A 14,756-nucleotide genomic window follows, 5' to 3' on the forward strand; every position below is an offset into this window, starting at 1 on the left:
GGAGGGGGCTGGAGAGAAGGCTCGGCAGTTAAGAGCACTGACTGTTCTCCCGAAGGTGCTGAGTTCAAATCCCAGCAACCACATGGTGGCTCACAGCCATCCGTAATGAGATCTGATGCCCTCTTCTGGAGTGTCTGAAGACAGCTACAGTGTACTTACATAGAATAAATAAATAAATCTTTAAAAAAAAAAAAAAGAATCAGGAGGAGCCTAGAAGCAAGGACTGGACACTGCAGTTTGAGTCTCCAGGGAAATTCCCACCCAATGATTATACAAGGACAATTTCATTCAGATACTCCAGCAAGAAGGAGTCTGGCAAGTAGGGGCAGGAGGCTCAGAAATTCAAGGCTATCCTCAGCTACATAGTGAGTCCGAGGCCAGCCAGCCTGGAACTATGAGACTCTATCTCAGAAAGGAGATGCAGGGAGAAAGGAAAAGAGAGCAGGAACCAAGAGAGGGAGGTGCAGAGAGGGAGCAGTAGCGTAACATTTGAGTTCTACAACGCAAAGGTGAAAAGTTATGAATAGGGCCGGAGAGATGGCTCAGCGGTAAAGAGCACTGTCTGGTCTTCCAAAGGTCCTGAGTTCGTATACCAGCAACCACATGGCGGCTCACAGCCATCCATAATGAGATCTGATGCCCTCTTCTGGGGTGTCTGAAGACAGCTGCAGTGTACTTACATATAACAATAAATAAATCTTTCCAAAAAGGTTATTAATAACTGCATCTTTGCTCTCAAGCCTTTATTCATTCATTTTTTTTTTATTAAAGAGAAATCTTCCTATAAAGTGCCAGCTTTCTTTTAACACTGCATGGGTCTAAGAGAACTGCTCTCAGCTTGGCAGGGCTAATGTGTCCTGTGCCAGTATCATGAGTATCAGGGAGTACCCTGTCCATGCGGGAGTGTGACCGTGTCTGCTGCTGCTGTGGAGACCCTTCCCTGCCTTACGGCAACTCTTCTGGCCGCTGACTGCAAGATTGACTCCATAGTCCAGCTGGCCCCTCCTAGAAAGCAGGCAGGAGTCCAAACTTCAGTACATAACTCTGTAGTTTCACTGTCTACCACACGACATGTGGTTTGATGACACCCAGAGACCCTTGCGTTGTCCTCCACCTGTCCCGCCCTCTCTCAACTGTCATCAGGACTGCCCCAGTTCAGTATGTAGCCATTAGGGCAATGGAGAAAACTGTCACTGCAGATTCAACTCCTTCTGTACTGCTAGGTTTCGATTTTTAATAACGTCTGCTCCATGGGGCTGAACCGAGGTGGTGCATACCTGTAATCTTTACACTCAGGAGCTATACACACCAAGAGCAGGAGTTTAAGTCCAGCCTTGACTCCACAGTTCTCAAAGGTTCAAGATGAACAGTGGCTGTATTGAGATTAAAACTAGGCTCACTTATTTCACTCAGTTGGGGGAGGTAGACGCAGCTATCAGATACAATCCCACCACAGATGCATATCCGTAAGAGTTGGTGAGTTCCAGTAACTTCCCTGGGGTCAGAGGCTAAGAAGCAGAAAAGACAAGATTCAGCTACCATTCAGAACATTTGTGTGATCCCAGCACTTGGGCAGCAGAGATAGAGAACCAGGATATCAAGGGCCTCCTTCACTTCGCAGCAAGTCTGATGCCTGACTGGGCTCTGTGAGATGCTATCTCAAAAATCAAGTAAACAGAGAGAGAGAGAGAGAGACTTACACCTAAGACCATGAGACTGGCAAGCTGCAGGCCCTCTGACACTATGCTATTATTTTCCTGTTTGTTGTTTTAGGCATGACGAAAACGGATTTCTTAAAATAGTAGAAGCAAATTTTATCCTGTGGGAAATCCATGGCAGGAACGATTACACTTATAATTCTACTATGGAGGAGGTATGGTATCTTTGAATTTAAACAGAACTTATTGAACATGCAAGTAAATGTATCCTTTTGATTTTCCAATTTGTATGTAAATTATCTAAGGGAAGTGAAACCAAGCCATAAGTAGGGGGTAAAAAGCCAACTCTATATTAAAATCGGTGACTTCTGAGATGCATTTCTGAAAAAGAAGAAGCTGCTGTCTATAAAACAGACATAAGAAAGGTCAGGAAAAATAAAATAGTGCAGTAGGAAGGCGATGCGGCCATAAATGAGCATTTTCTTCTCTATCTTAACTGTGTCGAATGTTTAGTTATGGATGGGTTCGCTCTAAGACACTGTGCTAAGTGAACCAGGTCCTGTGCAGGCCTCACCCTTCTCTGTGCCTTTGCAGTCCTACACTGTGCTGGCCTCTTCCCTCCTTCCACCCTCCACGACCGCCCGATCTCGACCTCCTCGTTCACCCTTTTGTAATTACTCTTTCCAGCCACTGTGGCCTTGCCATGAATACAGAGTCCCCTAGAAGTGAACAGCAGGATTTCCTAAGATTCCCTTGAGATCACAGGCTCAAGAGAAAATCAGAGTGACTCCTTTCCATGTGACATTTTTTTCCTCACCAGAGATTAATTATCTGAGAACTCACCTAGATACCAACAAGGAGAACTGAATTACACTTTACCACTGTGGGAATGCACCGTCTTTCAAATACATAACTAAATAAATCCTTCATGTTGCACATTTCAGTGTTTGTTCTGCATCGAAGATAAAAGACCTTCATGCACCATAGATTCATCATTAAAGTACTTGTTTCTGGGTAGTGGTGATACACACCTTTAATCCCAGCTCTTTGAGGGACAGAGACTGGCAAATCTCTGAGTTCAAGATCAGCCCAGTCTACAGAGTGAGTTCCCAGACAGCCAGGGCTCCATAGAGAAACTTTGTTTCAAAAACAAAAAAGAAGAGGAAGAGGAGGATGGAGGGGTGGGGAGAGGGAGGGGGAGGGGAGGAGGAATACGAGGAGGGGGAGCAGTAGGAGGACGAGGAGGAGGAGGAGGAAGAGGAGGAGGAGCAGGAGGAGGAAGAGAAGAAGAGGAAGAAGAGGAGGAGGAGGAGGAAGAGGAAGAAGAAGAGGAGGAGGATGAGGAGGAGGAAGCGGAAGAAGGTGGTGAATGTATGTTCATTTGTATGGTGGTGCATGTGCACCTGAGTACATGTGTGTGGAGCTCAGAAGACAACCCTTCCAGCCATTGAATAGAGGCATTGCTGAGAAGTAGAAGTTAACAAGAACTGCATTTCCGGTAATCAGCTAGGTAGGTCCATGCCTGGCTCTCATGACTGCATGTGAGCAGAAAGTCTATCATTCTCTCATGGACTTCCAGACTTCCTGTCACCTTAGTTCATTTCAGCAGCAGCTGCGGATGGACTGGCTGAGAGCTGGAAGAAACAGTCCAGAGAAGGAACTTCAAGGAGCCGTCATGAAGAAGTCCGACTTCCAAGTTCATGCTTCAAGGAGAGTCACCTGGCACAACTGAGTTGGGTTTTGTACTATCCAGAATTAAACTTTCAGTTAGGTGGGATGGGACACACCTGGAATCTCAGCACGTAGGGGATGGAGAAAGGAAGACCAACTCAAGATCAAAGTACAGCAATGTATCAAGTTGTAGGCTGACCTTGGGCTGCCTCTGTCTCAGATTAACACATGAGCCGTTTGTTCTTATGGCGGAGCTCTTGCACAGTGCCCTGGGTTGGATTCTTAACATCATAAAGCAGGCATGATGACACACATCTTTAACCCCAGAATCCCAGCATTCAGGGAGGCAGAGGCAGGTGGATCTGAGTTCAAGGCCATCCTGGTCTACAGATGGAGGTCTAGGACAGCCAGGGTTACACAGCAAAACATTGTCACAAAAACAAAAAACAAAAAACCAAAAACAAACCAACAGCAAGTATTCAAACAAAGATTCCTAACACCACGATAGAAAAAGTCAGATTCTGATCATGTCTGCCCCTGTGAACAATGCAGAGGCCCAGTGGACACTGCCCACACATGGTGCACAGACATACATTCAGATAAACACTAATAGTCATTAAAATAAAAAAAAAAAAAAGTAAAATGGAACTCCTACCTGACACCATGTGCAGACAGTAACTCAAAATTGATCTATGATCTAAATTTAGGACCCCAAACTAGAAAAAAGTCTTAGACAAAAAACTGAAGGGTAAAATCATCCCAACACTGGTTTGGGCAGTGATTTATATAATGGCTAAGACACCAAGTCCCAGATAAAAGAAAGAGGAAGGAAGGAAGGGAGGAAGAGGAAGGGTGAAAGGGGAGAGGAACAAGGAAAAAGAAAAGACAGGAGGGAAAGGGAAGGAGAGTAAAGGTGCATTTCATGGACATCTAAAACTGTGCATCAAAAGACACCAGAGTCAGTGCCTAGCCCAACCATCCTTAGAGAGGTTTCAGACAACAACCAATGGAAGAGGAGCAGCAAAGAGCATAGGAGCCAGAGGGGTCAAGGACACCCCAAGAAAATCCACAGACTCAACTCACCTGGCCTCACAGAGACTGAATCGAATGGGAGTCTGCGAGGGACCGACCTAGGCCCTCTGCATGCATGGGACAATTGTGTAGCCTGGTCTTCCTGTGGGACGCCTAATGGGGAGAGCAGGAGTTATCCATGACCCCTTTCCTCCTACTGGCTTGCCCCTTCCAGTCTTAGTACAAGGAGAGATGCCTAGTTTTGCTGTAACTTGATATGCCATGTTTAGTTGATATCCATTGGAGCACTGCCCTACTCTGAATAGAAATGGAGGAGGACTGGATAGGGGAGGGACTGTGAGGGAAAAAAGGATGATAAGCTATGGTCAGGATATAAACATAGTAACAGTAAATCCCCCCCAAAAAATCCACAAAAATAAAAAGGCAACCTATGGAATAGATCAAAGTATTTACAGATCATATATTTGATAGTAGAATGTCCAATGTGTTCAGAGAACTCCCATAATTCAACAATAAAGCAGTCCAAATTAAAGGGGGAGGAAGGACTTGACTAGATATATTTCTAAAGAAAATGTCTACTTGACATTGGAGAACATTCAGAAAACCTAAATTAAGTCCACGGTGAGACACTATTTCACATACACTAGCATGGCAAGAATAAAAATAAACAGATGGCAGTAAGAGTTGGTGATGGAGGGAAAAGCAGGCACACACATTGTTGGGGTGTAAAGGGCACCTCCACCCTGGGGAACGTGCAGTGCAAACGAGAGAGAGATTCAAAGCACAACCTCCAGTTCTCATCCTCCATGCGTGGATGCTCAAAAGAATGGAAGGAACGTTCTCCAGGGTCTATTTGCACACCATATTGACAGCACTTCATACAACTGCCAAGGAAAGGGAAAGTGGAGAGTCCTGTTGAAAGCCACAAAAAGGTGTATGTATCGGAGGGTGTTAAGGCCTGAGACCATTGTGCAGGGATGCGCATTCTGGTAAGAAACGCAAGAACTGTGAGGAAGGGTGCCTAGAAAAGCCAGGGCAGCCGTTGATTGCTGCATGGGGAAGCTGTGGAGACTTTCAGAGAAGCTTGAAGGGCTCCTGGAGACTTTCTGGGTTATGTTTTATCAGGAGCAGAAAGGTTGTCATTATTGTTGTACTTGTTTTAGCATCTGTGTGGGGGTTTTTTGTTTTGTTTTGGTTGTTGTTTTCAAGTTAAAAGGGGCTTAAAATAAAAGAATGGATTCGTGCTATGGAAATGGTCTGTTAACTCTTCACAATATTCTCCTATGACCCAGCATATGTTTCAGACCGTGGCTCATCAGGTAACAGGGGTTATTGTCCAGCCTGACAGACCTGAGATCTTAGGACCATATGGAAAAAGCATGGAACCCACAGGTTATCTGTCTTCTGGCATCTACATTCACCCAACAGCATTCACTTAGGCGTGCCTGCGCCTTTGTGAGTACACACACACACACACACACACACACACACACACACTGTCAGAAGGAAGGAAATTCTCATACATGGTAGACCAAGGATGCCCCTGAAGATGTTTTACTAAATAAAAGTAAGCTAGTTTCCAGGTACAAAAATACTGAACTATGTCACCTGTAAAGCTTAGTCAGTCAAAAGTCTCAGCAGAAAGTAGGATACTGGCTGTCAGGGGTGAGGGTTTGTCCAAATGGGTCCTGGCAGTGGCTGTGGTTACATAGTGTGAACCAAATCAAGGCCACCGAATTGAACTTTCTCAGTGTTTAAAACTGTATTGTTTTTATGTAGTGAAAAAAGATTAAAAGCACTGTATTTAAATGTAAGGGGATTTTTTTGAGAAAGATAAATTTTCCAGTGCCATATATATATATATATATATATATATATATATATATATATATATAAGATACTCTAAAATAAGCTAATGTAAAGCCTTCTCCATAACCTCATGTTGCCATCTTTTGGCAGAATGGTTGTATAAATGAAGCACAGACGTGGGACTCGATGATAGAGGAAAACCCAGGCGTCCCACTGGATGATGTCTGGGGACCTCAGGTAAGAAAAGGATTAAATTTGGCGTTCAAGATTAACAAAAGCTTGATAGAAACACTTTGGATTTAAACTGATTAGGGTAAATCGAACACTGCCTTTCAGTTATTTCAAAATTTCTTGTCTTTAGTCTGTTTGATTCCCCGCCCCTTGTGTGTACTCTTTGGTGAAAATTTACTATTTACCACTAAAAGTCTGAATCTGCGTGGTATCAAACGACCACTATATGTAAAAATATGGAAACCGAGCCTTTTAAAACACTAGTTGTCTTATGGGGCTGGAGAGAACACGTACTGCTCTTACAGAGAGTCTGAGTTCTGTTCCCGAATCCATGTCACATGGTTCTTAACTGCCTGTAAATTCAGCTTCAGGGGATCCCATGCCTCCGGCCTCCTCCAGTTATACATATACACAAAGACACTTAGAGTTCAACCTAAAATTAAATCTTAAATAAGCAAATTGATAGATAAAACGGGAGCTCCAAGAGAGAAGGGAGCTTTGTTCCTTGTGCCCACTGCTACATTCCCAGCACCTAACGCACTGTAGAAAATTATATGTATTTATAGAGCTAATTCATAAACTCCAGCTCATCACCTCTAATAAGGAATATTTATTATTTAAAATCAAAAGGAATGAATGTAATTATGGACTCAGTCCAAACCAAACTTGCCTTTCTGGTTATTTTTGTTGTTTTTAAAAGGTAGCCAAGGGTCTGGGCTGGGCAAGCCAGTCTTACAGAGGGCCTCACTGAAGCTGTGGTGCTATTCCCCGAGGCCACACATCCAGCCGTGAGCAGCTGGATGGGGAGCCCTCACGGAATGAGCTTGAACCAGCTTGTTGGAATAGACAACTTGGTCTCAACCAAATTTCTCATTCAGTAAATCTGAAGTCCACATTTTTTTCTGACTCCACCTTGTCCCTTTATCACCTCTCTTCCCTTCCCTTCTTCTCCTCCCTGATTTTCTATTCCCTTCTTTTCCCAGCACTAGAGATTAAATCCAGGGTGTTGTGTAAGCTATGTAAGTGTCTGAGTTATATAAAGTCACATTTGTAAAAGTTCCCAGATGAAGCTGGCATTGCTGAGCTTGGGCCTTGGGCCTTGGGCCTCTGCCTTGGAAACCATGGAAGTGGCTTAAAATGAGCGAAGATCCTGGAAGTAACGTGTCAGCCCCTCATCCTCATTCTCCCGTGTGAGAAGGACGGATGGCACGAGCCAGCTGAGCTTCTGAGATGTAGCTCTGGGAACTCTAAGTTCTCAGAGAAAAAATGTCTGAAAGCAAAAGTGGCTTTTCTGTAGGTTCTTTGAGTTGGGGTTGGAATACACAGGGAGAGAGGATAGGCACTGCAGGGCTGGCTAACTTCTCTGTGACACAGGATGGAGTTTGAGTCTCTGAGTGTGACCAAGAATCCTAGATAGAGCACTCCTTGGCTAGAAATAGAGTGAGCTCGTGAGTCTAGGGGAGATTTGTTTCCTTGAAGACTAGGTAGCTGACATAGTGATGGCTTGCAAATGAAAAAGAAGAGGAAAAATATTATAATTGACCAGGCAGCCGGAAAGTACGAGAGGAAACATCAAACGGGACCCAGAAAGACGGGTAGCCGCTGGTGAAAAATAACAAAGGAGAAATTTTGAAAGAACAAAAATATTTCCATGTGTATCTAGAAAAATACACACAGTGATACCAGGAAACAGGTCCTGACGGCCAGGACCATCTTGTGGTGATGGACAGATATCCAGTTCCTACGCATAGTACAAGTGTCTCCTTTTCCTTTAATCAAGTTCATGGCTGGCTCCATGTGTTAACCAACTCAGTAAATAAGACTTCTCATATCCCAGTGTTGACCCAGAAAATATTTGGTATTTTCTTTTTCAGAGGAAGGGCTCTCTCTCCATAGCCCAGGCTGACTTCAAACTCAGAGATATATTGCCTCTGCTTCTGCCTCTGCCTCTGCCTCTGCCTCCGCCTCCCCAGTGCTGGGATTAATACGTGTGCCTCCACACCCACCATAGTGTGCATTTTCAAGTTGGTTTACTGAACATCCACGAGCCCTTTATGTTCTCCTCACTCGCACACAACATGCTATTGGGCAAAGGTAGTAGACATGCAGTGGCAGAAAGGTGAACAGGTGAGAAATGGTAGAAGATGTGGATTCCTACCACTATTTTTATATTTTATCATGAGGTATTGTAATAACTTCATTAGACTGAACACATGTGCTTCATGTGAAATAAAAGCATAACTCACCTCTTGATACCTAATATATTGAAGATAGACTATACCCGTGGTAGCAGTACATTAAAAGGCCTCAAAAAATGTAGGGGAAATAAAGAAATCAAGAAGTAAATACCATCAGATAAATCTAGTGGCACTCACCAACCATACCACTACCCCAACCCATCCATATCCACTTCTACCTCTCTGAGCCCTGTACCAACAGCTACCCTTACTCCAACCACTTCTCCCCAACCTACTCACACACTTACTTTTACCCTTAATTTATACTTAAACTTACCTCTTACATTATTAACCTTACCCCTACCCCTTCCCCTACCATTACTATTCAATGACTATAGACAGAGACTGCATTAAACATCCATGATATGGAAACATGCATATGATCTAGGACAGATGGAAGTGCACACTTCTAGACCCAAAGAAACTTGCCAGGTTAGGTATAGTTGTTGTGGTTAACAGTCTTTCTAAGTGGGTAAAATCCCATCCATTTCTAGAGGAGCCTGGAAGTCTCTCTTCAAGGGCAGTCTTGCCCACATAGGGTGAAACCCACCTTGTACATGGGCTGGGCTGTATCTCTGCCCTGCTACTATGGCTATATCCATAGCAAACTCGTACACGGGCACCAATCTCAGCCTTAAACCCTTCTGAAAACTAAACTGAGCTCCTGCTCCCACACTCTTACTTGGCATCCCAGTTTTTGCCAAGCTAAGAATATCTTGGTCTATATGAGGGATTCCCCCAGAAGTTCCTCTCTGAACCATGGATGAGGGCTGGTAGGGGATGTGCCAGGCATTCTCTGGCACTGCAGTGGCACAGTAGAAAGGTGTAGCCATCACATTTCTTAATGATGCTTCCAAAACGAATATATATGAGAATCTGGAGCTGTTGAGAATGGTCAGCAGTGGGTAGGAGCGCTGGCTGCTCTTAACAGAGGAGCTGGCTTTGGCTCCTAGCATCCCGAGGCAGCTCACAAGCACCTGTTCATATCAGTTCCTGGGGTTCTGATGCCCTCTTCTGACCTACACAAGTAGTGTGTATAGGTGGTGCACTTTCATACAGATGACTTCTGATACATCATGAATCAGATTTTATTACAGTCTGGAAATAATCTCTTTTTTTTTTTCTTTGCTTGTGCTCAGAACTATAGGCCTTGTTTTTCTTACGCTATTGGGAAGCCAGGAGACCTAAGCCAACCATATGAGATTGTAAACTATTCTAATAAAAACCATTTGAAATGGTCCATTTCATATCCTGGAATGTATGTGTTTCGCTTGAAGATCTTGGATCCAAACTATAGGTAAGGATAAAATTTTAACTAAGAATAAAATGATATTTTCCCCTTAAGATTTTTTTTCCCTTTTTGGTTTAATTGGATGCCATCTAAATATCTCATTTTTTGTTAATCTTGTTATTTATAAGTTTGCTTTTCATTTTGTAGCAATCAGCAAACATGCTATAGAAGCATGGGGTCTCGTGTCAGCTAGTAATCGGATCACTCAGTCTGAAATTTCATTCTGGTATTGTGTCCTCTTGACGTACATATTGGCTACTTTTCCCGTTGACACGACCAAACACCCGACAAGAAGGACACACAGGGTGAAGGATGGCTTATGGCTCCAAGTCTGAGAGTAAAATCTACCATGGTAGAAAGATCATAGCGAGAGGAAAGGGAAGTGGCTGGAGAAAAAACGCAGCCAGAAGCAGAGAGCAATGGAGATCGGGCTCAGTCCAGTTCCAGTCACAGATCCCAGTGCAGGCAACTGTGTGAGCCATGTTTGATGTGGGCTTTCCTCAGTCAGGCACCTCTGGAAAGAGCCTCCCGGGTAGTCCCAGAAGCTGTGTCTCTATGGTGACTCAAAATCCAGTCACCCTGACAATGAAGACTCACTAACCCTCACACTAGCACGTGCAGGGCCCTGGGTTCCATCCTTGCACTATACCAGAACACAGGAAATGGAAGCCCATGAGCCCGTGTGCTTGGCCCTGGAGGAGACGCATTCCTAAAATACAACGTGGACTGGATCAATCAGTAATGATTGAATGGAAGGATTGCATAGTAGCCTAGCAATGTGACATTGTCTTTTGAGCTCTGTGGGCTTCCCTCGGCCACCTGGCAAGCAAACATTACCTGACTACCACCCCCCTTCTTCCAGAAGTGTCTGGTATGCTAAAGGCTCACTGATGACTGGAAGCACTTAGGTAGTTTTGGGATGCGGGCTGATTAATGGAAAGACCAAAGCAAAATATAAGAGATTTATGATTTTCCTATGCCCACAAGCCTCCAGTGTATTTCCAAGGAGGCTGAGAGTTCTGAAGAAGGTCAAGGGAGAGGATCTCCTTCTGAGGGAGCTCTGAGTGCTGCGCATCTCCCAGCCCTGCCCGCGCGCATGCGCAGTGAGCATGCTTGCCGGCAAGTGAGGAGGAGAAGCCATAAGGAAAGGGACCTCCCCTGTTGACAAGTGATGGGCAGCTGAACCGATGGACAGAAATGGGTAGGCTAAAGAGTGATGTCGGAGCAGAAAGGGGCAGACTTCTGTCCCCCCTTTGAGGCAACAAATACTTCAGAAAGTAAGCCCTCCACGGCACGAGCTTGGCAGTGTTGCCACTGTGGCACTGCCTGGGAGGTCCTGCTTCAGGTACACCTTGATGAATGTGTTCACTTAACTTCACTTGTTTATTTCTATGCAATACTGGAACTGAGCTGAGGCCTCACACATGCTAGGTAAGACGTCTACCACTGTGCTTCCGCCCAGCCCTTCTCGTGAGAGACAGAGGGCCCAACAGCAGTCATCCGAGCCCAGTCATTTGAGGAGTATCTCCTCTGATGGTAACCATACTTTCTTCCTCTAATTATAAATCCATTCACCCTTTGCTTCATCCTAAGCAAAATGGAAGAGCCCGTTGCTATGGCAGTGTCCCCTTCCTGAGATCTTGGGACTCTACTTGGCTTCAGACATGATACAGGTCTCAGTGCTCTCATGAACACTTTGTTCTGGGCCCTGCCTGAAGGTGGAAGAGAGACGTGGATCTGAGAGATTCACCTCAGCAGACCTCCTTAATCAGTCTTTACATTTTGTCACGCTTGACTGATATTGTCAGCCCGACAGGATTTAGAAGCACCAAAGAGATAAGTCTCTGGACACGTCTCTTAAGAACTTTTCTAGGGCTGGAGAGATGGCTCAGTGGTTAAGAGCACTGATGGCTCTTCCAAAGGTCCTGAGTTCAAATCCCAGCAACCACATGGTGGCTAAAAATGGTAAAAGAGATCTGATGTCCTCTTCTGGTGCTATCTGAAGATAGCCACAGTGTACTTATAATTTTTGTAAAAGAAATTTTCTAGATTAGGCAAATTGAGGAAGGGAAGACCCACTCTGAAAATGTGGGCTGTACAACTCCATGAACTAGGGTCCACCACTGGACAAAAGAGAACGTGAGCTGAGCACAGCGCTCATGGCTCTCCTCTCCCTCAGGGGGGTCAGCGTGACCAGTTGTCATGCTTTCCTCCCCATGATGGTCTGTATGTCCTTGGGCTGTGAGCCAAAGCAGACCCTTTCTTCCTCAAGTTGTTTTTATCAGGAGTTTGACCATAGCAATGCAAGACCTGAGACTCAGCACCCTCATCTGGAAGGAGGGGTTCTCATGAGGACTAACAGAGCACATAGGCATTCTCTACACTAGGCACATAATAAATGCTTATTTAAACAGCACCTCAGCATGCAGTGGTTAACCATGTAATATTTCTGAAGATACTTATGATTGTTCGGTATTATTAAAGTCATTATGACTGTTACCTTGGAAACTACCACCCAAAGTGTGTAACGCTGTGAGGACGGAAGCTTTGAGGAATCTCACCAGTCACCAGAACGGGCAGCATTGGAGAACTGATCATAATTGTCCTGGAACTGCATGTCTCCTGGGTCCTTGTCAAAAAAATGACACCTTAATAAGGTTCTATGAGATCTGATTGTGAGCATAGATATGGATATTTTAAACAAATTTGACTTAATCTTTAATACTGCTTTTTCTACTTTGCAGCTTCTGTAACCTAACAACTACTTTTGCAATTGAGAGCTTAGGAATTATTCCCAGGTAAAGGGCAGTACCTCACGGTGTTGCAGTTTTTATTTGTTTGCTTGGTTTATTCTGTTTCCTATGTTGGCTTTTTTGAGACAAAATCCCATAACCCAGGACCCTTGGTCTCCGTACCTCAGCACAATGCCTGGTAGAAAGACAGTGAGTTATGCTGATCATCGTTCAAAGGAGAACCCTTTGCTTGGTCACAGGAGAGAAAAATCACACTGAAGCAGCTGCAGGCCCAGATAAACTAACACTACTGCGATCTGCTCCAGGCAGACACTGAGAACTCAAGTAGGAAACAACCCTTAAGTGTCTGGATTAAAAAGTAAGCCCCATCATGGGAGGTACCTCCACAGAATCCCAGAGAAAGAGACCTGAAGTGAAGGGCCCTCAGCAGAGAAGCTTCTAATATACAAACTCACAATCACTGACACTCACACATACTCATACACACATACTGATACACACATGCTCACATGCACACACATCCCCACCCGTGCTGTCACAAGTATACTCACACACATACACATTCAAACATACACACAATCCCTCACGTACTCATACACACTCAAACACACACACACACTCACACTCAAATACATACACACACACTCACATACTCATATACACACAGTCACACACTTGCTCACCTGACCTCTCACAAATATACACATGCATGCTCTGACACACAATCACAAATGCTCAGTTACCTTAACCAGCCATGTAACCAAGCCCTGAGCCAGAAATGGTAGCTGCCTGTACTCTGTAGCCTGAGGTGAGAGGGTCACTTGAGCCCAGGAGTTCCAGGCCAGCCTGGAAGCACACTAAGGCAGGTCTCCCCGTGTGTCCTGTCCATCCCTCCATATTTGTGTCAGTGGGTGGTGGCAGCATCTTCAGATGCCCAGAGTTAGCAGTTCTCCTTACTCTTTTGCCTTCCTAGAGTGCTGCATGTTAACAAATGACTTTTGAATACATCTTAGACCTAACCCCTTCTCTCCCATTTCCTCACCCACATCAGCACGCCCTTCTCCCATCCTGCCTCACACCCACGAAACTCCCTCCTCTTGCTCTTTGCCTAAACTCCAACTCTTTCTTACAGTGTGCTTCCTCTTATCTGATGCATGCCCACCTTTTTGGGTTTTGTTTGTTTTGTTGGAGCTGGGAGTGTTGGTTTTGGGGGAAGGTATTTAGATGGACTTTGGCTACTTTGTGGGTTCTTCGTCTACCTTCTAGATCCCTTTTCTTCCACTCTTTTAACCCCCTAACAGTAGATACAAGAGACAAAGGATAGAGGGGAAAGGGGGACTGAGATGTTGTCTTTAAGACTATTTCTTGCTGATTACCATCAAGTTCCTTGGGGCAAGTTTGATCTTCTTCTTCTTCCTTCTTCCTTCTTCCTTCTTCCTTCTTCTTCTTTCTTCTTCTCCTCCTCTTCTCCTCCTTTTCCTGTTCTTTGTGAATGACTACCTTGGAGCAGTGCTGGGTCTTATTCCTCCGTTCCCTGCCGCCAGCAAGGGAGGCAGCTGTTCTAAGACAGTGTGATTGGTAGATTAACAGGCAGAGCATGGAGGATGACTTTCTGAAGGCTCCTTTATTGTTTTTATTCTAGATCGAGCGTCTACCTGGTGGCTGCCTTGATTTTTGTCCTGATGCTCACGTTCATCAGTATCCTGGTTCTGAGCTATTTCTGGTACTCGAAGATTTACAGGCAGTTTATTTATGAGCCGCTTCACAAGCCTCCAGGAAAGCAGAAGAAGCATTAGGGAACGTGAGAGTTAACTCTGAATACATATAAGTAATTACATTAAGAATGTATGTTTGCCTAAGAAACATTAAATATAAGCTCATACCATTATTAAATTCAATATCTGAAAAGTATTGTTACATTACTCCCTCAAATAGCATCCGTTATATTGTTGTGTTTGTTATTCCATTTTAATGATAGCATATATACTGTTACATTTGCATTAAAAAAAATCTTTGGCTAGTATGATGCCTAACGATGAAAGTTTTTGATAGTGAATAAAAGTGTCAAATATCA

The 14,756-nt window shown here is 44.4% G+C and overlaps 1 protein-coding gene across 2 annotated transcripts in view; it reads left to right on the plus strand.

Annotated features, from left to right (window-relative positions):
- The window catches only part of LOC127697237 (cation channel sperm-associated auxiliary subunit epsilon-like), a 94,842-nt gene extending 80,086 nt beyond the window's left edge, over positions 1–14,756 (plus strand). For both annotated transcript variants that reach the window (XM_052200231.1, XM_052200230.1), the window contains 5 exons: positions 1,774–1,873; positions 6,321–6,407; positions 9,778–9,935; positions 12,674–12,727; positions 14,325–14,756. In XM_052200231.1, the coding sequence (XP_052056191.1) occupies positions 1,774–1,873; positions 6,321–6,407; positions 9,778–9,935; positions 12,674–12,727; positions 14,325–14,478 (553 nt within the window). In that variant the 3' untranslated portion in view covers positions 14,479–14,756. The remainder of the gene's footprint in view (positions 1–1,773; positions 1,874–6,320; positions 6,408–9,777; positions 9,936–12,673; positions 12,728–14,324) is intronic.

Source organism: Apodemus sylvaticus, chromosome 12 (assembly GCF_947179515.1).
Source record: "Apodemus sylvaticus chromosome 12, mApoSyl1.1, whole genome shotgun sequence".
Lineage (NCBI taxonomy): Eukaryota > Metazoa > Chordata > Mammalia > Rodentia > Muridae > Apodemus > Apodemus sylvaticus.